At 42.7% G+C, this 24,966-nt stretch overlaps 1 protein-coding gene across 1 annotated transcript in view; it reads left to right on the top strand.

Moving 5' to 3' along the window:
* The first annotated feature begins 21,508 nt into the window (after positions 1-21,508).
* LOC112255116 (X-linked retinitis pigmentosa GTPase regulator-like) overlaps positions 21,509-24,966 on the top strand; it is a 22,345-nt gene continuing 18,887 nt past the window's right edge. Inside the window, exons 1-3 of the mRNA XM_042316596.1 lie at positions 21,509-21,739; positions 24,525-24,650; positions 24,894-24,966. The exon at positions 24,894-24,966 is cut by the window's right edge and continues 20 nt beyond it. Coding sequence (XP_042172530.1) covers positions 21,709-21,739; positions 24,525-24,650; positions 24,894-24,966 — 230 coding nt within the window. The 5' untranslated portion in view covers positions 21,509-21,708. The remainder of the gene's footprint in view (positions 21,740-24,524; positions 24,651-24,893) is intronic.

Below are 24,966 nucleotides of genomic sequence, written 5' to 3'. Positions count from 1 at the left end.
TTAGATATGTGTAATAACAGGCAGCCTGGCAGGTAGTATTGTTGTTATTAGATAGGTGTAGAAAACAGGCAGCCTGGCAGGCAGTATTGTTGTTATTAGATAGGTGTAATAAAGGCAGCCAGGCAGGCAGCAGTGTTGTTATTAGATAGGTGTAAAAAGGCAGCCTGGCAGGCAGTATTGTTGTTATTAGATATGTGTAATAACAGGCAGCCTGGCAGGCAGTATTGTTGTTATTAGATAGGTGTGATAACAGGCAGCCTGGCAGGCAGTATTGTTGTTATTAGATAGGTGTAAAAACAGGCAGCCTGGCAGGCAGTATTGTTGTTATTAGATAGGTGTAAAAAAAAACAGGCAGCCTGGCAGGCAGTATTGTTGTTATTGGATATGTGTGATAACAGGCAGCCTGGCAGGCAGTATTGTTGTTATTAGATAGGTGCCAAAAACAGGCAGCCTGGCAGGCAGTATTGTTGTTATTAGATAGGTGTGATAACAGTCAGCCTGGCAGGCAGTATTGTTGTTTTTAGATAGGTGTAAAAAACAGGCAGCCTGGCAGGCAGTATTGTTGTTATTAGATATGTGTAATAACAGGCAGCCTGGCAGGCAGTATTGTTGTTATTGATGTGTGTAATAACAGGCAGCCTGGCAGGCAGTATTGTTGTTATTAGATAGGTGTGATAACAGGCAGCCTGGCAGGCAGTATTGTTGTTATTAGATAGGTGCAAAAAACAGGCAGCCTGGCAGGCAGTATTGTTTTATTGGATATGTGTGATAACAGGCAGCCTGGCAGGCAGTATTGTTGTTATTAGATAGGTGTAAAAACAGACAGTCTGGCAGGCAGTATTGTTGTTATTAGATATGTGTAATAACAGGCAGCCTGGCAGGCAGCAGTGTTGTTTTTGATATGTGTAATAACAGGCAGCCTGGCAGGCAGTATTGTTGTTATTAGATAGGTGTAAAAAACAGGCAGCCTGGCAGGCAGTATTGTTGTTATTAGATAGGTGCAAAAAACAGGCAGCCTGGCAGGCAGTATTGTTGTTATTGGATATGTGTGATAACAGGCAGCCTGGCAGGCAGTATTGTTGTTATTAGATAGGTGTAAAAACAGACAGCCTGGCAGGCAGTATTGTTGTTATTAGATATGTGTAATAACAGGCAGCCTGGCAGGCAGTATTGTTGTTATTAGATATGTGTAATAACAGGCAGCCTGGCAGGCAGTATTGTTGTTATTAGATATGTGTAATAACAGGCAGCCTGGCAGGCAGTATTGTTGTTATTATATAGGTGTAATAACAGGCAGCCTGGCAGGCAGCAGTGTTGTTATTGATATGTGTAATAACAGGCAGCCTGGCAGGCAGTATTGTTGTTCTTAGATATGTGTAATAACAGGCAGCCTGGCAGGCAGTATTGTTGTTATTAGATAGGTGTAGAAAACAGGCAGCCTGGCAGCCAGTATTGTTGTTATTAGATAGGTGTAGAAAACAGGCAGCCTGGCAGGCAGTATTGTTGTTATTAGATAGGTGTAATAAAGGCAGCCTGGCAGGCAGCAGTGCTGTTATTAGATAGGTGTAAAAAAAACAGCAGCCTGGCAGGCAGTATTGTTGTTATTAGATATGTGTAATAACAGGCAGCCTGGCAGGCAGCATTGTTGTTATTGATATGTGTAATAACAGGCAGCCTGGCAGGCAGTATTGTTGTTATTAGATAGGTGTGATAACAGGCAGCCTGGCAGGCAGTTTTGTTGTTATTAGATAGGTGTAAAAACAGGCAGCCTGGCAGGCAGTATTGTTGTTATTAGATAGGTGTAAAAAAAACAGGCAGTCTGGCAGGCAGTATTGTTGTTATTAGATATGTGTAATAACAGGCAGCCTGGCAGGCAGTATTGTTGTTATTAGATAGGTGTGATAACAGGCAGCCTGGCAGGCAGTTTTGTTGTTATTAGATAGGTGTAAAAACAGGCAGCCTGGCAGGCAGTATTGTTGTTATTAGATAGGTGTAAAAAAAAACAGGCAGCCTGGCAGGCAGTATTGTTGTTATTGGATATGTGTGATAACAGGCAGCCTGGCAGGCAGTATTGTTGTTATTAGATAGGTGCCAAAAACAGGCAGCCTGGCAGGCAGTATTGTTGTTATTAGATAGGTGTGATAACAGTCAGCCTGGCAGGCAGTATTGTTGTTATTAGATAGGTGTAAAAAAAAAAAAACAGGTAGCCTGGCAGGCAGTATTGTTGTTATTAGATATGTGTAATAACAGGCAGCCTAGCAGGCAGTATTGTTGTTATTGATGTGTGTAAAACAGGCAGCCTGGCAGGCAGTATTGTTGTTATTAGATAGGTGTGATAACAGGCAGCCTGGCAGGCAGTTTTGTTGTTATTAGATAGGTGTAAAAAAAAACAGGCAGCCTGGCAGGCAGTATTGTTTTTATTAGATATGTGTAATAACAGGCAGCCTGGCAGGCAGTATTGTTGTTATTGATGTGTGTAATAACAGGCAGCCTGGCAGGCAGTATTGTTGTTATTAGATAGGTGTGATAACAGGCAGCCTGGCAAGCAGTTTTGTTGTTATTAGATATGTGTAAAAAACAGGCAGCCTGGCAGGCAGTATTGTTGTTATTAGATAGGTGCAAAAAACAGGCAGCCTGGCAGGCAGTATTGTTGTTATTGGATATGTGTAATAACAGGCAGCCTGGCAGGCAGTATTGTTGTTATTAGATATGTGTAATAACAGGCAGCCTGGCAGGCAGTATTGTTGTTATTAGATATGTGTAATAACAGGCAGCCTGGCAGGCAGTATTGTTGTTATTATATAGGTGTAATAACAGGCAGCCTGGCAGGCAGCAGTGTTGTTATTGATATGTGTAATAACAGGCAGCCTGGCAGGCAGTATTGTTGTTCTTAGATATGTGTAATAACAGGCAGCCTGGCAGGCAGTATTGTTGTTATTAGATAGGTGTAGAAAACAGGCAGCCTGGCAGCCAGTATTGTTGTTATTAGATAGGTGTAGAAAACAGGCAGCCTGGCAGGCAGTATTGTTGTTATTAGATAGGTGTAATAAAAAGCAGCCTGGCAGGCAGCAGTGTTGTTATTAGATAGGTGTAAAAAAAAAGGCAGCCTGGCAGGCAGTATTGTTGTTATTAGATATGTGTAATAACAGGCAGCCTGGCAGGCAGCAGTGTTGTTATTGATATGTGTAATAACAGGCAGCCTGGCAGGCAGTATTGTTGTTATTAGATAGGTGTGATAACAGGCAGCCTGGCAGGCAGTTTTGTTGTTATTAGATAGGTGTAAAAAACAGGCAGCCTGGCAGGCAGTATTGTTGTTATTAGATAGGTGTAAAAAACAGGCAGTCTGGCAGGCAGTATTGTTGTTATTAGATATGTGTAATAACAGGCAGCCTGGCAGGCAGTATTGTTGTTATTAGATAGGTGTGATAACAGGCAGCCTGGCAGGCAGTTTTGTTGTTATTAGATAGGTGTAAAAAACAGGCAGCCTGGCAGGCAGTATTGTTGTTATTAGATAGGTGTAAAAAAAAAAACAGGCAGCCTGGCAGGCAGTATTGTTGTTATTATATAGGTGTAAAAAACAGGCAGCCTGGCAGGCAGTATTGTTGTTATTAGATAGGTGCCAAAAACAGGCAGCCTGGCAGGCAGTATTGTTGTTATTAGATAGGTGTGATAACAGTCAGCCTGGCAGGCAGTATTGTTGTTATTAGATAGGTGTAAAAAAAAACAGGTAGCCTGGCAGGCAGTATTGTTGTTATTAGATATGTGTAATAACAGGCAGCCTAGCAGGCAGTATTGTTGTTATTGATGTGTGTAATAACAGGCAGCCTGGCAGGCAGTATTGTTGTTATTAGATAGGTGTGATAACAGGCAGCCTGGCAGGCAGTTTTGTTGTTATTAGATAGGTGTAAAAAAAAAAACAGGCAGCCTGGCAGGCAGTATTGTTTTTATTAGATATGTGTAATAACAGGCAGCCTGGCAGGCAGTATTGTTGTTATTGATGTGTGTAATAACAGGCAGCCTGGCAGGCAGTATTGTTGTTATTAGATAGGTGTGATAACAGGCAGCCTGGCAGGCAGTTTTGTTGTTATTAGATATGTGTAAAAACAGGCAGCCTGGCAGGCAGTATTGTTGTTATTAGATAGGTGCAAAAAACAGGCAGCCTGGCAGGCAGTATTGTTGTTATTGGATATGTGTGATAACAGGCAGCCTGGCAGGCAGTATTGTTTTTATTAGATAGGTGTAAAAAACAGACAGCCTGGCAGGCAGTATTGTTGTTATTAGATATGTGTAATAACAGGCAGCCTGGCAGGCAGTATTGTTGTTATTAGATATGTGTAATAACAGGCAGCCTGGCAGGCAGTATTGTTGTTATTCGATAGTTGTAATAACAGGCAGCCTGGCAGTCAGCAGTGTTGTTTTTGATATGTGTAATAACAGGCAGCCTGGCAGGCAGTATTGTTGTTATTAGATAGGTGTAGAAAACAGGCAGCCTGGCAGGCAGTATTGTTGTTATTGGATATGTGTGATAACAGGCAGCCTGGCAGGCAGTATTGTTGTTATTATATAGGTGTAAAAAAACAGGTAGCCTGGCAGGCAGTATTGTTGTTATTAGATAGGTGCAAAAAACAGGCAGCCTGGCAGGCAGTATTGTTGTTATTGGATATGTGTGATAACAGGCAGCCTGGCAGGCAGTATTGTTGTTATTGGATATGTGTGATAACAGGCAGCCTGGCAGGCAGTATTGTTGTTATTAGATAGGTGTAAAAAACAGACAGCCTGGCAGGCAGTATTGATGTTATTAGATAGTTGTAATAACAGGCAGCCTGGCAGTCAGCAGTGTTGTTTTTGATATGTGTAATAACAGGCACCTTGGCAGGCAGTATTGTTGTTATTAGATAGGTGTGATAACAGGCAGCCTGGCAGGCAGTTTTGTTGTTATTAGATAGGTGTAAAAAACAGGCAGCCTGGCAGGCAGTATTGTTGTTATTAGATAGGTGTAAAAAACAGGCAGTCTGGCAGGCAGTATTGTTGTTATTAGATATGTGTAATAACAGGCAGCCTGGCAGGCAGTATTGTTGTTATTAGATAGGTGTGATAACAGGCAGCCTGGCAGGCAGTTTTGTTGTTATTAGATAGGTGTAAAAAAACAGGCAGCCTGGCAGGCAGTATTGTTGTTATTAGATAGGTGTAAAAAAAAAAAACAGGCAGCCTGGCAGGCAGTATTGTTGTTATTGGATATGTGTGATAACAGGCAGCCTGGCAGGCAGTATTGTTGTTATTAGATAGGTGCCAAAAACAGGCAGCCTGGCAGGCAGTATTGTTGTTATTAGATAGGTGTGATAACAGTCAGCCTGGCAGGCAGTATTGTTGTTATTAGATAGGTGTGTAAAAAAACAGGTAGCCTGGCAGGCAGTATTGTTGTTATTAGATATGTGTAATAACAGGCAGCCTAGCAGGCAGTATTGTTGTTATTGATGTGTGTAATAACAGGCAGCCTGGCAGGCAGTATTGTTGTTATTAGATAGGTGTGATAACAGGCAGCCTGGCAGGCAGTTTTGTTGTTATTAGATAGGTGTAAAAAAAAACAGGCAGCCTGGCAGGCAGTATTGTTTTTATTAGATATGTGTAATAACAGGCAGCCTGGCAGGCAGTATTGTTGTTATTGATGTGTGTAATAACAGGCAGCCTGGCAGGCAGTATTGTTGTTATTAGATAGGTGTGATAACAGGCAGCCTGGCAGGCAGTTTTGTTGTTATTAGATATGTGTAAAAAACAGGCAGCCTGGCAGGCAGTATTGTTGTTATTAGATAGGTGCAAAAACAGGCAGCCTGGCAGGCAGTATTGTTGTTATTGGATATGTGTAATAACAGGCAGCCTGGCAGGCAGTATTGTTGTTATTAGATATGTGTAATAACAGGCAGCCTGGCAGGCAGTATTGTTGTTATTAGATATGTGTAATAACAGGCAGCCTGGCAGGCAGTATTGTTGTTATTATATAGGTGTAATAACAGGCAGCCTGGCAGGCAGCAGTGTTGTTATTGATATGTGTAATAACAGGCAGCCTGGCAGGCAGTATTGTTGTTCTTAGATATGTGTAATAACAGGCAGCCTGGCAGGCAGTATTGTTGTTATTAGATAGGTGTAAAACAGGCAGCCTGGCAGCCAGTATTGTTGTTATTAGATAGGTGTAGAAAACAGGCAGCCTGGCAGGCAGTATTGTTGTTATTAGATATGTGTAATAACAGGCAGCCTGGCAGGCAGCAGTGTTGTTATTGATATGTGTAATAACAGGCAGCCTGGCAGGCAGTATTGTTGTTATTAGATAGGTGTAATAAAAGGCAGCCTGGCAGGCAGCATTGTTGTTATTAGATAGGTGTAAAAAAAAGGCAGCCTGGCAGGCAGTATTGTTGTTATTAGATAGGTGTAAAAAAACAGGCAGTCTGGCAGGCAGTATTGTTGTTATTAGATATGTGTAATAACAGGCAGCCTGGCAGGCAGTATTGTTGTTATTAGATAGGTGTGATAACAGGCAGCCTGGCAGGCAGTTTTGTTGTTATTAGATAGGTGTAAAAAACAGGCAGCCTGGCAGGCAGTATTGTTGTTATTAGATAGGTGTAAAAAAAAACAGGCAGCCTGGCAGGCAGTATTGTTGTTATTGGATATGTGTGATAACAGGCAGCCTGGCAGGCAGTATTGTTGTTATTAGATAGGTGCCAAAAACAGGCAGCCTGGCAGGCAGTATTGTTGTTATTAGATAGGTGTGATAACAGTCAGCCTGGCAGGCAGTATTGTTGTTATTAGATAGGTGTAAAAAAAAAACAGGTAGCCTGGCAGGCAGTATTGTTGTTATTAGATATGTGTAATAACAGGCAGCCTAGCAGGCAGTATTGTTGTTATTGATGTGTGTAATAACAGGCAGCCTGGCAGGCAGTATTGTTGTTATTAGATAGGTGTGATAACAGGCAGCCTGGCAGGCAGTTTTGTTGTTATTAGATAGGTGTAAAAACAGGCAGCCTGGCAGGCAGTATTGTTTTTATTAGATATGTGTAATAACAGGCAGCCTGGCAGGCAGTATTGTTGTTTTTGGATATGTGTGATAACAGGCAGCCTGGCAGGCAGTATTGTTGTTATTATATAGGTGTAAAAACAGGTAGCCTGGCAGGCAGTATTGTTGTTATTAGATAGGTGCAAAAACAGGCAGCCTGGCAGGCAGTATTGTTGTTATTGGATATGTGTGATAACAGGCAGCCTGGCAGGCAGTATTGTTGTTATTGGATATGTGTGATAACAGGCAGCCTGGCAGGCAGTATTGTTGTTATTAGATAGGTGTAAAAAACAGACAGCCTGGCAGGCAGTATTGTTGTTATTAGATAGTTGTAATAACAGGCAGCCTGGCAGTCAGCAGTGTTGTTTTTGATATGTGTAATAACAGGCAGCCTGGCAGGCAGTATTGTTGTTATTAGATAGGTGTGATAACAGGCAGCCTGGCAGGCAGTTTTGTTGTTATTAGATAGGTGTAAAAAAAACAGGCAGCCTGGCAGGCAGTATTGTTTTTATTAGATATGTGTAATAACAGGCAGCCTGGCAGGCAGTATTGTTGTTATTGATGTGTGTAATAACAGGCAGCCTGGCAGGCAGTATTGTTGTTATTAGATAGGTGTGATAACAGGCAGCCTGGCAGGCAGTTTTGTTGTTATTAGATATGTGTAAAAAACAGGCAGCCTGGCAGGCAGTATTGTTGTTATTAGATAGGTGCAAAAAACAGGCAGCCTGGCAGGCAGTATTGTTGTTATTGGATATGTGTGATAACAGGCAGCCTGGCAGGCAGTATTGTTTTTATTAGATAGGTGTAAAAAACAGACAGCCTGGCAGGCAGTATTGTTGTTATTAGATATGTGTAATAACAGGCAGCCTGGCAGGCAGTATTGTTGTTATTAGATATGTGTAATAACAGGCAGCCTGGCAGGCAGTATTGTTGTTATTCGATAGTTGTAATAACAGGCAGCCTGGCAGTCAGCAGTGTTGTTTTTGATATGTGTAATAACAGGCAGCCTGGCAGGCAGTATTGTTGTTATTAGATAGGTGTAGAAAACAGGCAGCCTGGCAGGCAGTATTGTTGTTATTGGATATGTGTGATAACAGGCAGCCTGGCAGGCAGTATTGTTGTTATTATATAGGTGTAAAAAACAGGCAGCCTGGCAGGCAGTATTGTTGTTATTAGATAGGTGCAAAAACAGGCAGCCTGGCAGGCAGTATTGTTGTTATTGGATATGTGTGATAACAGGCAGCCTGGCAGGCAGTATTGTTGTTATTGGATATGTGTGATAACAGGCAGCCTGGCAGGCAGTATTGTTGTTATTAGATAGGTGTAAAAAACAGACAGCCTGGCAGGCAGTATTGTTGTTATTAGATAGTTGTAATAACAGGCAGCCTGGCAGTCAGCAGTGTTGTTTTTGATATGTGTAATAACAGGCACCTTGGCAGGCAGTATTGTTGTTATTAGATAGGTGTGATAACAGGCAGCCTGGCAGGCAGTTTTGTTGTTATTAGATAGGTGTAAAAAACAGGCAGCCTGGCAGGCAGTATTGTTGTTATTAGATAGGTGTAAAAAAAAAACAGGCAGCCTGGCAGGCAGTATTGTTGTTATTGGATATGTGTGATAACAGGCAGCCTGGCAGGCAGTATTGTTGTTATTAGATAGGTGCCAAAAACAGGCAGCCTGGCAGGCAGTATTGTTGTTATTAGATAGGTGTGATAACAGTCAGCCTGGCAGGCAGTATTGTTGTTATTAGATAGGTGTAAAAAAAAAAAAAACAGGTAGCCTGGCAGGCAGTATTGTTGTTATTAGATATGTGTAATAACAGGCAGCCTGGCAGGCAGTATTGTTGTTATTATATAGGTGTAAAAAACAGGTAGCCTGGCAGGCAGTATTGTTGTTATTAGATAGGTGCAAAAACAGGCAGCCTGGCAGGCAGTATTGTTGTTATTGGATATGTGTGATAACAGGCAGCCTGGCAGGCAGTATTGTTGTTATTGGATATGTGTGATAACAGGCAGCCTGGCAGGCAGTATTGTTGTTATTAGATAGGTGTAAAAAACAGACAGCCTGGCAGGCAGTATTGTTGTTATTAGATAGTTGTAATAACAGGCAGCCTGGCAGTCAGCAGCAGTGTTGTTTTTGATATGTGTAATAACAGGCAGCCTGGCAGGCAGTATTGTTGTTATTAGATAGGTGTGATAACAGGCAGCCTGGCAGGCAGTTTTGTTGTTATTAGATAGGTGTAAAAAACAGGCAGCCTGGCAGGCAGTATTGTTGTTATTAGATAGGTGTAAAAAAACAGGCAGCCTGGCAGGCAGTATTGTTGTTATTGGATATGTGTGATAACAGGCAGCCTGGCAGGCAGTATTGTTGTTATTAGATAGGTGCCAAAAACAGGCAGCCTGGCAGGCAGTATTGTTGTTATTAGATAGGTGTGATAACAGTCAGCCTGGCAGGCAGTATTGTTGTTATTAGATAGGTGTAAAAAAAAACAGGTAGCCTGGCAGGCAGTATTGTTGTTATTAGATATGTGTAATAACAGGCAGCCTGGCAGGCAGTATTGTTGTTATTAGATAGTTGTAATAACAGGCAGCCTGGCAGTCAGCAGTGTTGTTTTTGATATGTGTAATAACAGGCACCTTGGCAGGCAGTATTGTTGTTATTAGATAGGTGTGATAACAGGCAGCCTGGCAGGCAGTTTTGTTGTTATTAGATAGGTGTAAAAAACAGGCAGCCTGGCAGGCAGTATTGTTGTTATTAGATAGGTGTAAAAAAAAACAGGCAGCCTGGCAGGCAGTATTGTTGTTATTGGATATGTGTGATAACAGGCAGCCTGGCAGGCAGTATTGTTGTTATTGGATATGTGTGATAACAGGCAGCCTGGCAGGCAGTATTGTTGTTATTATATAGGTGTAAAAAACAGGCAGCCTGGCAGGCAGTATTGTTGTTATTGGATATGTGTGATAACAGGCAGCCTGGCAGGCAGTATTGTTGTTATTAGATAGGTGTAAAAAACAGACAGCCTGGCAGGCAGTATTGTTGTTATTAGATATGTGTAATAACAGGCAGCCTGGCAGGCAGTATTGTTGTTATTAGATATGTGTAATAACAGGCAGCCTGGCAGGCAGTATTGTTGTTATTAGATAGGTGTAATAACAGGCAGCCTGGCAGGCAGCAGTGTTGTTTTTGATATGTGTAGAAAACAGGCAGCCTGGCAGGCAGTATTGTTGTTATTGGATATGTGTGATAACAGGCAGCCTGGCAGGCAGTATTGTTGTTATTATATAGGTGTAAAAAACAGGCAGCCTGGCAGGCAGTATTGTTGTTATTAGATATGTGTAATAACAGGCAGCCTGGTAGGCAGTATTGTTGTTATTGGATATGTGTGATAACAGGCAGCCTGGCAGGCAGTATTGTTGTTATTAGATATGTGTAATAACAGGCAGCCTGGCAGGCAGTATTGTTGTTATTAGATAGGTGTAATAACAGGCAGCCTGGCAGGCAGCAGTGTTGTTTTTGATATGTGTAATAACAGGCAGCCTGGCAGGCAGTATTGTGTAAGATAACAGGCAGCCTGGCAGGCAGTATTGTTGTTATGTGATAACAGTGGCAGGCAGAAAATTAGATATGGCAGCCTGGCAGGCAGTATTGTTGTTATTAGATATGTGTGATAACAGGCAGCCTGGCAGGCAGTATTGTTGTTATTAGATATGTGTAATAACAGGCAGCCTGGCAGGCAGTATTGTTGTTATTAGATATGTGTAATAACAGGCAGCCTGGCAGGCAGTATTGTTGTTATTAGATAGGTGTAAAAACAGGCAGCCTGGCAGGCAGTATTGTTGTTATTAGATAGGTGTAAGATAAAAAAACAGGCAGCCTGGCAGGCAGCCAGTGGCAGGCAGTATTGTTGTTATTAGATAGGTGTAATAAAAAGCAGCCTGGCAGGCAGCAGTGTTGTTATTAGATAGGTGTAAAAAGGCAGCCTGATATGTGTAATAACAGGCAGGCAGCCTGGCAGGCAGTGTTGTTATTAGATAGGTGTGATAACAGGCAGCCTGGCAGGCAGTTTTGTTGTTATTAGATAGGTGTAAAAAACAGGCAGCCTGGCAGGCAGTATTGTTGTTATTAGATAGGTGTAAAAAACAGGCAGCCTGGCAGGCAGTATTGTTGTTATTAGATATGTGTAATAACAGGCAGCCTGGCAGGCAGTATTGTTGTTATTAGATATGTGTAATAACAGGCAGCCTGGCAGGCAGTGTTGTTGTTATTAGATATGTGTAATAACAGGCAGCCTGGCAGGCAGTGTTGTTGTTATTAGATATGTGTAATAACAGGCAGCCTGGCAGGCAGTGTTGTTGTTATTAGATAGGTGTAATAACAGGCAGCCTGGCAGGCAGCAGTGTTGTTATTAGATAGGTGTAATAACAGGCAGCAGCCTTGTTTGGGTTTTGCACTGCCTGGCTCTCCAGTCCCACTGAGCGATTAGCAGCATCCATATTCTCCTCTGCCTGTGCCCTGTGAGACTTCCTGGTATGGGATAGATAAAATATACTTCATATTGTTTACTTATCTCCAGTGGAGGTATGGTGTCTGGAAATAAGCCTGTTTTTATTGACCTGGAGTCCAGCGTGACATTAGGCCTTGTGAGTCGCTAGCTAGCACAAACACAACACAAATGTTTCACAACAGGTGACAAGCCAGCCAGTGAGGAGCCTGTTCCCCTCCACCTGCTGAGTCAGGTGGCTGTCAGTGTGACCCCCAAACAATTGGTTGGCCCTGAGACATTTTATTGGCACACAATTCACAGTGGAGGTGCCGTAGCCCGTACCACAGTGGCCTTGCTGACACAGGCTCTCAGAAGCACATTCTGGGTTCTGCAGGCCTATGTGTTTACAAACATACTGGACATTTGGAGGGTCTCATTTTCAGGGACCGAAGTAAAATGTCTAGACGTGTACTAGCAGTTTACAAACAGCATACTAGACATTTCTGATGTTTTTGCTTTCAGGGACCGGGTGAAAACGTTGGAGAGACATTCGGTCTATCTGGAGGAGGATATCGTCTTGTTTAAACGTCTTTTGAAGGGCACCATAGTGATTCATTTTATAGTTTTTATTGATTCATTTGTTGCAATTATTATTAGTCGTACGGTATATTACATATGACATATTACAGTCACCTGATGGCTTTGCAGGAAAGCCAAACTTAATGTGTGAGCTGAGCACTGCATGCATGTTAAAGACGTGAAGCACGGTAACACTCTCACGCCATCCTACAGGCAAACAGACATCAGTGCACTTAATATTCCCCCTGATCCAGCGGCTCACTGTCATTGGTCCACTGGTCAACAATGACTCATGTTTAATGTCGGATATAGCCTTTCTACTAGACCAGGGAATAGCAAGATCCCCTATGAATGCCACATCACTTATTGGGGGATCAAGCAACCCCCAGCCATAGCTAGCCTTGCCCCTGGCCGGCCACTTGCCTAACCTCACACAGCCATACACTAGCTACGGCCTTCTGAGGTTGCCTTAGAGGCTAGTTCTGGGAGTTGGTTGAGTATGACAAAAAACAACCCAATCTCTGAAATGGATCTAAATTCATGCAAACATAGTGTATCTACTACAAGGAACACATCATGTTTTAAAAGATAAAGAGGCAAAACAAAGGATTAAAGGCCAGGTGCAAGAGGTTTAAAGGTCTGCTTTCAAAGCAATACAGATTTGGATATATGGCTTTAAATCGTCAACAATGAAGGACATATTCTACAACAACACCGCGGTGCATATTGTCAGTAGGTCTACAGCTGAATCTATACAGGTGATCACTAGTCTACAATATAATGCTTATCCAGAGTGTTGATTTGTGACAAGCAAACTGTTAAACTACTGTACATTTCCCATAATGACAATCAGTAGTGCTGTGAAAAAGTCAAATGACCCAGCCATTGAGAATGCGTTTGTTGGGTGAGCATCCAATCACCACATGCTGAACATAGCTGAGATGCTAACAGCTGCCTGCTCACTCTACTGTGTTCACTCACACATAGGGAATGATGGAGAGTGATCAAAGTCAATCCAAAGCATTCAGCACCTCCTCCCAGGCTGCAGGCTAAGTTTAGGCCATGTTTCATTTACCGGCAACATGTAAAGCTCTGACTAAGAGTCAGAGACACTGTTTGTTCAACGTCTATTGGTTCTAAATCTAACACACCACACAATTACTGAAATTTTCAGCCACCTTGGAATTCCTCAATCACAGACTAATTGGTTGGATGGCCGGCACTGGATGACCTCTGTGGCTATTTCACCTTTGAACCCCACTCGGTTGGAAGTCTGAAGGGAAGTTCTTAATGAGATATTTTCTAGCTGCCTCAGTGATGGGCAGTATCCCGGCTGCCCGGAGAGATCTATACGCACCGAGACCAGAAGTCCATCACTCTAAATCCCTTACTTCCTTCAGTCTTTTGTGTAGTGTTACTGTAGTCCTTAGGCTCTTTTATTAATCATCTCTTCTGCGAGGCGAGGTCTTATTCATTCAATTCCCCTGTAACCTTCACTCTCCTTGTGTTTTACCCTTTAAAGGGGCAATCCGCAGTTGAAACAATAACAAAGTGTGTTCCCCGCCACTGTTTCGGTAAAAAGCTGGGGGTGGTGCTGGAGAAATGTAACCACTCTCAAATTAATAGACAGAGCTGTTTATGCAAAATAACTTATATCAAAAGTATAACTTTAACCATGTTTTGAGGCTTTACAATGTTTGTTAACATTTACTATGTTTACAAACATTGGAGTAAAACAAGGTTATATTGTGGTTTATGATGGGGTACGACAGTTGAACGAACCTCTTTTATAAGTTATATTCTTCACGAATCAATGGGTACATATCATTAATTTATGAGTTAAAAAATGAATGTTGCAACTGCAGAGTGTCCCATTTACGTTGTTTTCCCTTTCTGAGAAGAAAATAAGTGACCTTTGGACCAGTGTAAATGCTGTCGCCAAGCAACCAATGTAACTAAGCGGTGCCAGGCCAGATCCAGATCAGATCCAGGCAGCTCCTATCAGGCAGATTTAAATGCATTACCCGTTCGTTAACACAGCCGCAGCTAAGCCTTACACATTGTAAGCTTTAGCTGGAGCTTCTACAGCCTAGCTTTCAACCTGGAGACCAGAGGTTGTTTCCTCTTGAGGCCTTCAGTAATGGGTTTCAGACAGAGGTGAGCTGGCTAGGCTAATGTTGGTCTGAGGAGGGAGTCCACCAGACGGTGGAGATTATGATAGTGTAGAGGGGGATTTGTAATGAATACTGAGAAACAGATACATGTAGGATCTTAATTTGATCAACCTGTTGCAGGACACCTTTCTTGTAGTGAATTTCAGATTTAAAAAGGCTTCTGAAGTTTGTAATTTCCACTTTTCCCTTATGAAAAATGTATTAACCCCTACAAGAATTTTCATTAATTATAATCCACATAATAATGAACATGTCCTGTTGCTGCAGAATTATTTTCCTGCTGTAGCAAACTGTCTCAAATGAAGATCCCACATCTGTATGAGCAGCGCTAACAGAGTGGACAAGGAGGCGACTACTGATATGGTTGCCTGGGAGATGTGTGCTGGGCTGGTGGAGTGTAACTGTTTGTCTCTGTTAACCATACTCCTAGATGGCTGAAGTGAAGGTTTTAACTCCTTGTTATTTCAACTTCTCTTGATAACATTTCAACCCCTATTTTAACACAGAATCAACATTAGTTTAAAAAAAAAGCATTTATTTGAAGTTTAATTCACATTTGTTGACAATGATATATGAGCTAAAATTGAATATTGATCTGATGTCTTTGCTCAGTTGGCAGCCTAGCCAATCTCCTATGATTATTTAGAAATAACTTTAGCTGAGCACAGCCATTTAAATGCTCTACAATAAGACGCACAATCACATTCTCAGAGGAATAAGCTCCAACAAAAGCCTGGTACAGAGGGAACACAAAACACACAAAACATTATGCTTCTTATTCCCATCTGGGCATTAATAATATGCCTCCACAGCATGAATTAGGCCAAGTCTTAGGGCGTCTGTCTGTTCTTAGCCTACTGAACAAGCTGCCATTCCTACTACACAGAGAAGCCTAATACCAAGAGGCTATGGGATTGTCTATCAATGTACTGCATCTATAGGCTTGTTTCAGTATATATACGCACAGTCTTCAAGCTACAGTTCATAGAAAACATGTATATGAAGGGGAGAAACTCTGCAAAAGGGCATGGCCTGAATGGACTTGAAAACGTAAATGTTATCCATAAAATCAGACCATCTTACACTCTTGGAAAGAAAGGTTCCAAAAGGGCTCTGCGGCTGTCCCCAGGAGAACTCTTTTTGGATCCAGGGAGAACCCTTTTTGGATTCATGTAGAACCCTCTGTGGAAATAGTTCTACATGGAACCCAAAAGGGTTCTACACTAAATGAAGCCTTTAACGTTACACGTTATTGTCAGGTTAATTAGATGATTAAAAGGTGCTTGTGCAAAACAGCATTTCAAAAATAAAGTTATTTGTTGTCTTGACACTGACAGTCTTGTACCCAAAATGATATTTCTCCGAAATAACAGTCGTAAATCTAACAATGTGTCACGCCCTCCCTCCGGCGCTCGACATCGCCAGTCTACTAACCACCGGTCCTGGCAACCCACAGTTTTCTCCTTGATTACCGCCCCTTTATTTATCCCTCAGTGGTCTTCAGTCACTAGATGTTATTGTTTTCTCTCACGTTATGTACCTCAAGAAGCCAATAAACACAGAGAATAACATGTCAACATTGAATGGGGAGAAAATGTGATCAGAACTACGATTACTGGTCCTATTGTGTCTGTTTGTTCATTTGCTTCGGTTCTTTATTAAAATCACCTTCTTCACCATGTTGCTGACGTTACACAATGCTAAGCCCTTGGTTTACTACAATGTGACGAATGGAGTGAGAAGTGCTGAGTAATTATGCCAAATGTGTCAGATACTCTCACAGTAATCATGCAAAGAACCTTTCTGCTACTGGTCCAGGCAACAGCAGTAAATAACAGATTGATAGCCAGGCTCTAGGTACACTCTTAGAAATAAATGTGCTATCTAGAACCAAAAAGATTATTCGGCTGTCCCCATAGGAGAACCTTTTGAAGAACCCCTTTTTGGTCCAGGCAGAACAACTTTAGGTTCCATGTAGAACCCTCTGTGGAAAGGGTTCTACATGGAACCTAAAATTGTTCTCAGATGGGGACAGCCACAAAACGCCTTTGGAACACTTTTTTTCTAAGAGTGTAGCCATTGTTGGGGTTGGAGCTCTTGGCATAGAAGTTAGAGACAAAAAGAGTAGGCACCCAGAGCAGAATGACAGCTGAGCTGGCCTCAAACAACCTCCCCCTGCCAAGCTCTCAAACAACCTCCCCCTGGTAAGCTCTCAAAACAACCTCCCCCTGGTAAGCTCTCAAACAACCTCCCCCTGGTAAGCTCTCAAAACAAGTAAGACAGCAGGGCAGAGGCACTCTGTCTCATCCTGTCTCCTCCTGTCTCTGTTTATCTATCTATCTCTGCAGTCTATCCTCATACATCTGTCTGTCTGGCTAGGGAGGAAAACGGCCTCTAATATGTTTAGTTAAGCAGGCCATGTGGCTTTCTTTGTCTAAGTGGCCCTCAGGTCAACATCAATGGAGTCTGCTTGTTGGAGAAGGAATAGGTCTATTTTAATACAAGTATAGCTGCAGTGGGTGGCTGGCTGGGTCAGGGTGGCTGGGTGGGTGCGTCAGGGTGGGTGGGCCAGGGTGGATAGGCCAGGGTGGATGGGTCAGGGTGGATGGGCCAGGGTGGATGGGCCAGGGTGGGTGGATCAGGGCGAATGGGTCAGGGCGGATGGGTCAGGGCAGGTGGATCAGGGTGGATGGGTCAGGGTGGGTGGATCAGTGCGAATGGGTCAGGGCGGGTGGATCAGGGCGGGTGTGTCAGTGTGAGTCAAGGTGGGTGGATGGGTCAGGGTGGATGGGTCAGGGCGGGTCAAGGTGGGTGGGTGGGTCAGGGCGGAGGGGTCAGGGCAGAGGGGTCAGGGTGGATGGGTCAGGGCAGGTGGGTCAGGGCGGGTCAAGATGGGTAGGTGGGTCAGGGTGGATAGGTCAGGGCGGAGGGGTCAGGGCGAATGGGTCAGGGCGGATGGGTCAGGGTGGCTGGCTGGGTGGATGGTTCAAGGTGGGTGGGTCTGGTTTGGTTGTTTAAGGCACAATGGGGTGTGTTATATGGCCATTATACCACGGGTAAGGGCTGTTCTGTATACAGCCGTTAGCCGTGGTATATTGGCCATATACCACAAACCCCAGAGGTTTCTTATTGCTATTATAAACTGGTTACCAACTTAATTAGAACAGTAAAATGTAAATGTTATCCATAAAATCAGACCATCTTACAGTCTTGGAAAGAAAGGTTTCATAAGGGCTCTGCGGCTGTCCCCAGAGGAGAACCCTTTTTGGATCCAGGGAGAACCCTTTTTGGATTCATGTAGAACCCTCTGTGGAAATAGTTCTACATGGAACCCAAAAGGGTTCTACCTGGAACCAAAAGGAGTTCTTCCAAGGGTTCTCTTATGGGGACAGCTGAAGAACCCATTTTGGTCCTCCTTTTTTTTCAAAGAGTGTACAAGTTGAAAACCAACCCATAAAAATACGTCTGGCCAATGGTGACGGTGTACATTTACAACACAAACTTAACGACAACTAGGTCAATCTTCAGTCCCTGCAGAAATCTTAATTGAGGAAATGACAGGTAGTACACAGCATTGTACGAGATCTTCAGTTTCTTTCTTTCAGTTTCTTTCTTCTCAGAACAAGAATAGACTGACGAGTTTCAGAAGAAAGTTATTTGTTTCTGGCCATTTTGAGCCTGTAATCGAACCCACAAATGCTGATGCTCCAGATACTCAACTAGTCTAATGAAGGACAGTTTTATTGCTTCTTCAATCAGCACAACAATTTTCAGCTGTGCTAACACAATTGCAAAAGGGTTTACTAATGATCAATTAGCCTTTTAAAATGATAAACTTGGATTAGCTAACACAACGTGCCATTGGAACATAGGAGTGATGGTTGCTGATAATGGGCCTCTGTACGCCTATGTAGATATTCCATTAAAAATCAGCCGTTTCCAGCTACAATAGTCATTTACAACATTAACAATGTTTACAATTTATTTAAGATCAATTTGATGCTATTTTAATGGACAAAAAATGTGCTTTTGTTTCAAAACAAGGACATTTCTAAGTGACCCCAAAATTTGAACGTTGGGGTGCAACACACAAAAGGGTAAACAAATATGTTTTGAGCAAAATAGTTTTTTTTTTTTTACACAACTGCAAACTTTAAGGACTTGGTTTGATAGGAAGTCGTGATGTCATCGGCCTCCCTACTTGCTTGAGGAACAAAACAAAAAACGTGGAGGACTTTCATTTGAATGCCAAGCAGCCCACAACCCAACTGTTACCAGCAGCCATGGCATCAATCTAAATTGGACTAGGTAGCCTACATCAATGACATGTCAGTTCAGGGATCAAATCCCCTCCCCCCTAACCACCACCACCATCACCATCCTTTCATTCACTACATAGGAGGCGACAAAAACCTCATCACGAGAAATCATGATCGATCCTGTGACGACACATGCTGTAATCCTGTGAGATGACGTGAAAGCCTATTTCTTCTGTATGTCCCCTTGCAGATATGGTCTGCACAGAGGGTGGCAAGGTATTAGTCAGACTCCCGTGGTCACGGATGGAGAAGGGGTTGAGGGACACTGGTCCTGGTTAAAAGTAGTGCACTATATAGAGAATAGGGTGCCATTTGGGACACAGACACAGAGAATGTGGGTCACAGACATAATAGATGGGATGGATGGATGAGATTAGAGCTGGAAATATGTGTTCGCTGATGGGAGGTGTGGGTTCTGCCTAACTGCCTTCCTGATGCTCCAATAAGTACAGTAGCACATTTTTAAATTTTTAATTGAACCATTATTCAACTAGGAATTTATTTAACTAGGCAGGTCAGTTAACAAATATATATGATAACGGCCTACTTGTAAGATCATTCGTCCAATACAGTGAGACAATTATAGGCTATCTCAATAAATAAGAGGCATAACACCCAAACAGTCTCACACACATAATTCAACCAATTGGGGTGGTGCTACAGGAGAGTTTGCACATTTGCTTTAATGGGCACAGTGTCCATCATGGTACTTTGAGTACCTGCCACCATTTGATGCATTGAACCTCCCACCATTGGTTATCACATTATTTGGATAGTCCATCTGGAGATGTTCTACAGATTATCTACAGGCTATCAGTAACATTTCAACTAACCCTAGCCCTTATTCTAAACATAACGGCGGCAAGGTAGCCTAGTGGTTAGAGCATTGGACTAGTAGCCGAAAGGTTGCAAGTTCAAATCCCCGAATCGTTCTGCCGTTAACCCACTGTTCCTAGGCCGTCATTGAAAATAAGAATTTGTTCTTAACTCACTTGCCTAGTTAAAAAATAATAGCCGTAGCCTTTTGAAGCAGTTGCTTATCAACAGATAGTTTGTTGATAGAGCATCTAGAAAATCCGGACTATCCAAATAAAGTGTGATCAGATGTTCATTAGGTTACCTGTTGGACTATTCTTAACATTCTTACAACAGCATGCGAATGTTACAAAATCACAGGAAAAATAAATGTAAAAAAAATATAATAAATGATGGCTTCGTCAGCATTAGCGAAAAAAAATTAACGATATTTCACATAATCAACGTTTGTTTCAATATTTATAGCCTACTTGATACAAATATATTTCCTAGCCTATAGAAGAAGAAAAAACTCTTCAAACGTTATAATAATGCTCCGCTATAATAAAGATAACGGTCCACGCAGCGCGCCCACTAATAAACATGCACTTGTTCCAAGGCAGCAGCCTGTGCGCACGGCACAACATCCGTTTTTTTCAACGTAAACTATTCAATCATAAAGGTCACAAACTAGATTATTACCTACATATGACATTTAGGACGACAATAAACTATCGCTTTGTCATGCTGCTTACCCAAAACACGAAGGAATAGACGACGAGGAGCGTTTTGAGGCAGGTTATCACTGGTTTGGTCTCCATTCTTCTTGATGCCATTCTACAGTAAAATGGGGCGCTGGGTTTTCAGCGGGGCTGCGTTGCTGTGATTCTCCACTGGGCTTTGTTGGTTCAGTTGATCCACCCGCAGTCTTTCACAGCGCAGTCGCTCTCTCCTCACTGGCAGTAAATGAATGAGCTGCAGGTGGTTCTACAGGTCTCGGACCTCTCCATGCGCCGTCTGGCGGGGTACACGGGTTACAGTGAAAAACCTGATCAATGATTATTATGGGGTGTATATAACAGGTGTTACAAAAAGTCAATGAATCATTTTAAAATACGTGTTGCATTTTATGTGAAAGTCGTTACAAAAACATTATAATACTGGTTTAAAGACCAAGCCTATTCATTGCACTTTTTTTTTTTTTTTTTACTATTAGGGGTACAACTATTGAAAATAAATTAATCCACAAATTAAGCCACAAATATTTTGCTCAATGTAAAAGCGAGATGGTTGGCTGCGGAGGAGGTATTGCAATTTGGAGAGTGACTAAAGTTCATGTGATCATCTGACAAGGTGTGAAAAGTGTTCACAGACTGGTAACAGAATTGACAGGCTGGTGTTCCATGTGAGATGCTTGAGATTGCAACGTATCGTGAAACTGCAAGGGAAAGATCTTAGCAACCAACGGGGGCATAGGCTCCACAAACATAGTCTAATAGGCCAGTTAACCTCGTCCAGGCTAACTGTGAAGTCAGGAGGACTTCGAGAGTTAGGTGTTATAGCCAGACTAAGGGAAACCTAGCCACAGAGTTAAACACCATCTTTGACCATGGGTGTATCATTAGTTGATTCAGTTGATTGTCTGTTGCAAAACCGGTTTGAACGAAACGGGGAGGGGCCTAACTGAATTTGTCCAATAAAAACTATTGGTTTTACGTTTGGAGTAAACGGTATCCGACTAATGAATAAACCCCTGGCACTGACCGCTTGAGATACCGGTAACTACCTAACCCTCGTATATGTCGGAACGTTCCTCTGCCCAGGTGTTCCTTACGCCTGCCACATCTTACAACGCCTGGATAGGTCTTTAACATATCAGCTAACCGCATCATAATGTTATAGCAATCTGTCAGTCGATGACACAATCGATAACGTTGCACGCAACCATTCGTTGACTAAGAGAACGTAACGTATGGCTGCACAATAGAAGTTGATCCCTGGGCTAGTTTTCAGTTTATAATATGCGTCCTCCCCTCTGCCCTGCCTCATTCCCCTTCAGATCTGAGACCACTGGATAAATGTAAGCAAAAAGTGAACATTATTTCTGCCATTTGCTTTCAACAGACGCCCCAGATGTGCGAGGGGGACTGAACAAATGACAGGGGAGGGTGCGACTCGACACAAAATGAAACGCAGCCTTGGTTGCTACAGGTGAAATTTTGTTTACATCCGGGTTGTTTCGGACGAAAACAACACAACACGCATAGAAGCAGCTAACCCTGTGTAGTGTAGTTGCTAAGCCGATTTGACATTACGATGGCAGGGGAGACAGAAGACGAGGTACCTGGTAAGATAGCTCGCTATATAGCTAACTTGAACTAATTAACATTATTCACCCTTTTGAAAATGTTTCGGAATGAACATGAAATATATCGCTTGCTAACGTTAGCTAGTGTGCTAGCTAACATCAACTATCACGCATGAGCAAAGTAGCCAGGCAAGATAACGCTAGTTAAAATTAGCTAACAAGCTGGTAACAAGGGACAACCTCCATGTGCGCCGTTGTTTACGTCTGTCACGGAGAATAATGTCACAGGGAAAAGGGAAATGTTATCAGTATCTTTGATAATGTGGTTAACAGGTAGTAAGCTAGCTAAATTAGCTTCTAGTGGTGTATTGTTTTTTGGACTAGATGGGATACAGTTTATATCAGAGTGGACTTTGAGTAGCATGTTATGAGATTTGGGTTAAAGGGCCAGTGCAACCAACAACGTGATTTCCCAGTGTTTTATTTATATACACTGCTCAAAAAAATAAAGGGAACACTAAAATAACACATCCTAGATCTGAATGAATGAAATATTCTTATTAAATACTTTTTTCTTTACATAGTTGAATGTGCTGACAACAAAATCACACAAATTATCAATGGAAATCAAATTTATCAACCCATGGAGGTCTGGATTTGGAGTCACACTCAAAACTAAAGTGGAAAACCACACTAGAGGCTGATCCAACTTTGATGTAATGTCCTTAAAACAAGTCAAAATGAGGCTCAGTAGTGTGTGTGGCCTCCACGTGCCTGTATGACCTCCCTACAATGCCTGGGCATGCTCCTGATGAGGTGGCGGATGGTCTCCTGAGGGATGTCCTCCCAGACCTGGACTAAAGCATCCGCCAACTCCTGGACAGTCTGTGGTGCAACGTGGCGTTGGTGGATGGAGTGAGACATGATGTCCCAGATGTGCTCAATTGGATGCAGGTCTGGGAAACGGGCGGGCCAGTCCATAGCATCAATGCCTTCCTCTTGCAGGAACTGCTGACACACTCCAGCCACATGAGGTCTAGCATTGTCTTGCATTAGGAGGAACCCAGGGCCAACCGCACCAGTATATGGTCTCACAAGGGGTCTGAGGATCTCATCTCGGTACCTAATGGCAGTCAGGCTACCTCTGGCGAGCACATGGAGGGCTGTGTGGCCCCCCAAAGAAATACCACCCCACACCATGACTGACCCACCGCCAAACCGGTCATGCTGGAGGATGTTGCAGGCAGCAGCACGTTCTCCACAGCGTCTCCAGACTCTGTCACGTCTGTCACTTGTGCTCAGTGTGAACCTGCTTTCATCTGTGAAGAGCACAGGGCGCCAGTGGCGAATTTGCCAATCTTGATGTTATCTGGCAAATGCCAAACGTCCTGCACGGTGTTTGGGTGTAAGCACAACCCCCACCTGTGGACGTCGGGCCCTCATACCACCCTCATGGAGTCTGTTTCTGACTGTTTGAGCAGACACATGTACATTTGTGGCCTGCTGGAGGTCATTTTGCAGGGCTCTGGCAGTGCTCCTCCTGCTCCTCCTTGCACAAAGGTGGAGGTAGCGGTCCTGCTGCTGGGTTGTTGCCCTCCTACGGCCTCCTCCACGTCTCCTGATGTACTGGCCTGTCTCCTGGTAGTGCCTCCATGCCTCCATGACACTACGCTGACAGACACAGCAAACCTTTTTGCCACAGCTCGCATTGATGTTCCATCCTGGATGAGCTGCACTACCTGAGCCACTTGTGTGGGTTGTAGACTCCGTCTCATGCTACCACTAGAGTGAAAGCACCGCCAGCATTCAAAAGTGACCAAAACATCAGCCAGGAAGCATAGGAACTGAGAAGTGGTCTGTGGTCACCACCTGCAGAACCACTCCTTCATTGGAGGTGTCTTGCTAATTGCCTATAATTTCCACCTGTTGTCTATTCCATTTGCACAACAGCATGTGAAATTTATTGTCAATTAGTGTTGCTTCCTAAGTGGACAGTTTGATTTCACAGAAGTGTGATTGACTTGGAGTTACATTGTGTTGTTTAAGTGTTCCCTTTAATTTTTTGAGCATTGTATATATATATATATATATATACTTCCATACTATGAGGTTGCAATAATACTGTGAAATTGTGGAAATTATGACAATGCCCTTTTAGCTGTTTGAAAAAGCACTTGTAATTTCAGCCTGCTTTGGTGGGATGGAGTTTGGGGGTAAATTAGTTAAAACACCAATAAGAAAGAGTTCCAAACCTCTGCCAATAACAGCTAGTGTTTTTTCAGTTTTCCCCTCCCCATTCAGACCACACCGACAGTCCTAGTAAAATTGTTTGAGAAATTGCTAGTATTTGCAAACAAGTTTTGTTTATTTTTGTCTATTTTAATTGAAAACAATCACATTAAGGTACTTCGTTGTTACCCAGAAATAATTTGATATTGAGATCAATAAAAAAATGGCTGTATTGGAACTTTTCGGGCTCCCGAGTGGTGCAGCGGCCTAATGCAATGCATAGTGCAAGAGGCATCACTACAGTCACTGGTTCAAATCCAGGCTCTATCACATCCGGCCGTGATTGGGAGTCTCATAGGGCAGCGCACAATTGGTCCAGTGTTGTACGGGTTTGGCCGGGGTAGTCGGTCATTGTAAATAAGAATTTGTAGTTAACTGACTTGCCTAGTTAAATTTAAAAAATAAAAGGTTGGGTTAGGGTTAGCTAAAATGCATAATTTGACATCAATTTGTATCCCATCTAGCCATGACTGTGTATTATAAGCCGTCTATCTAGCTGTTTGAAATGTGATCGATGTTGTTTGTGTTCTAACAGAAACGGGAGCAGTCTTCACCTTTGGAAAAAGCAAATTTGCAGATAACGTCCCCAGTAAATTTTGGCTGAAAAATGATGTACCTCTGAAAGTCGCCTGTGGGGATGAGCACACAGCATTGATAACAGGTCAGTGACTGATTACATTTTAAAATTGATGGTAGTGATCAGAGCCATATGAAAATGGGCCTGCAATTCTGAAGAACATGCAACACCTGAAGTAAGATAAAGGAATTTGCTAACACACCCTATCACACATTTAAAATAAATTTTTATGCAAATGAAATGCTGCTCAACTGCAGCTTCTATTAGTATTAATGTCGCTGTTCCTGTAGCTTTCTCAAGTGGTTTTATTTATTTATTTTTCAACAGAGAATGGCAAGCTTTTCATGTTTGGCAGTAACAACTGGGGTCAGCTGGGTTTGGGATCAAAGACCATGGTGAA

This window comes from Oncorhynchus tshawytscha, unplaced genomic scaffold, assembly GCF_018296145.1.
Source record: "Oncorhynchus tshawytscha isolate Ot180627B unplaced genomic scaffold, Otsh_v2.0 Un_scaffold_7250_pilon_pilon, whole genome shotgun sequence".
In the NCBI taxonomy this organism is placed as follows: Eukaryota; Metazoa; Chordata; class Actinopteri; order Salmoniformes; family Salmonidae; genus Oncorhynchus; species Oncorhynchus tshawytscha.
This window is presented reverse-complemented; position numbering and strand designations above follow the sequence as displayed.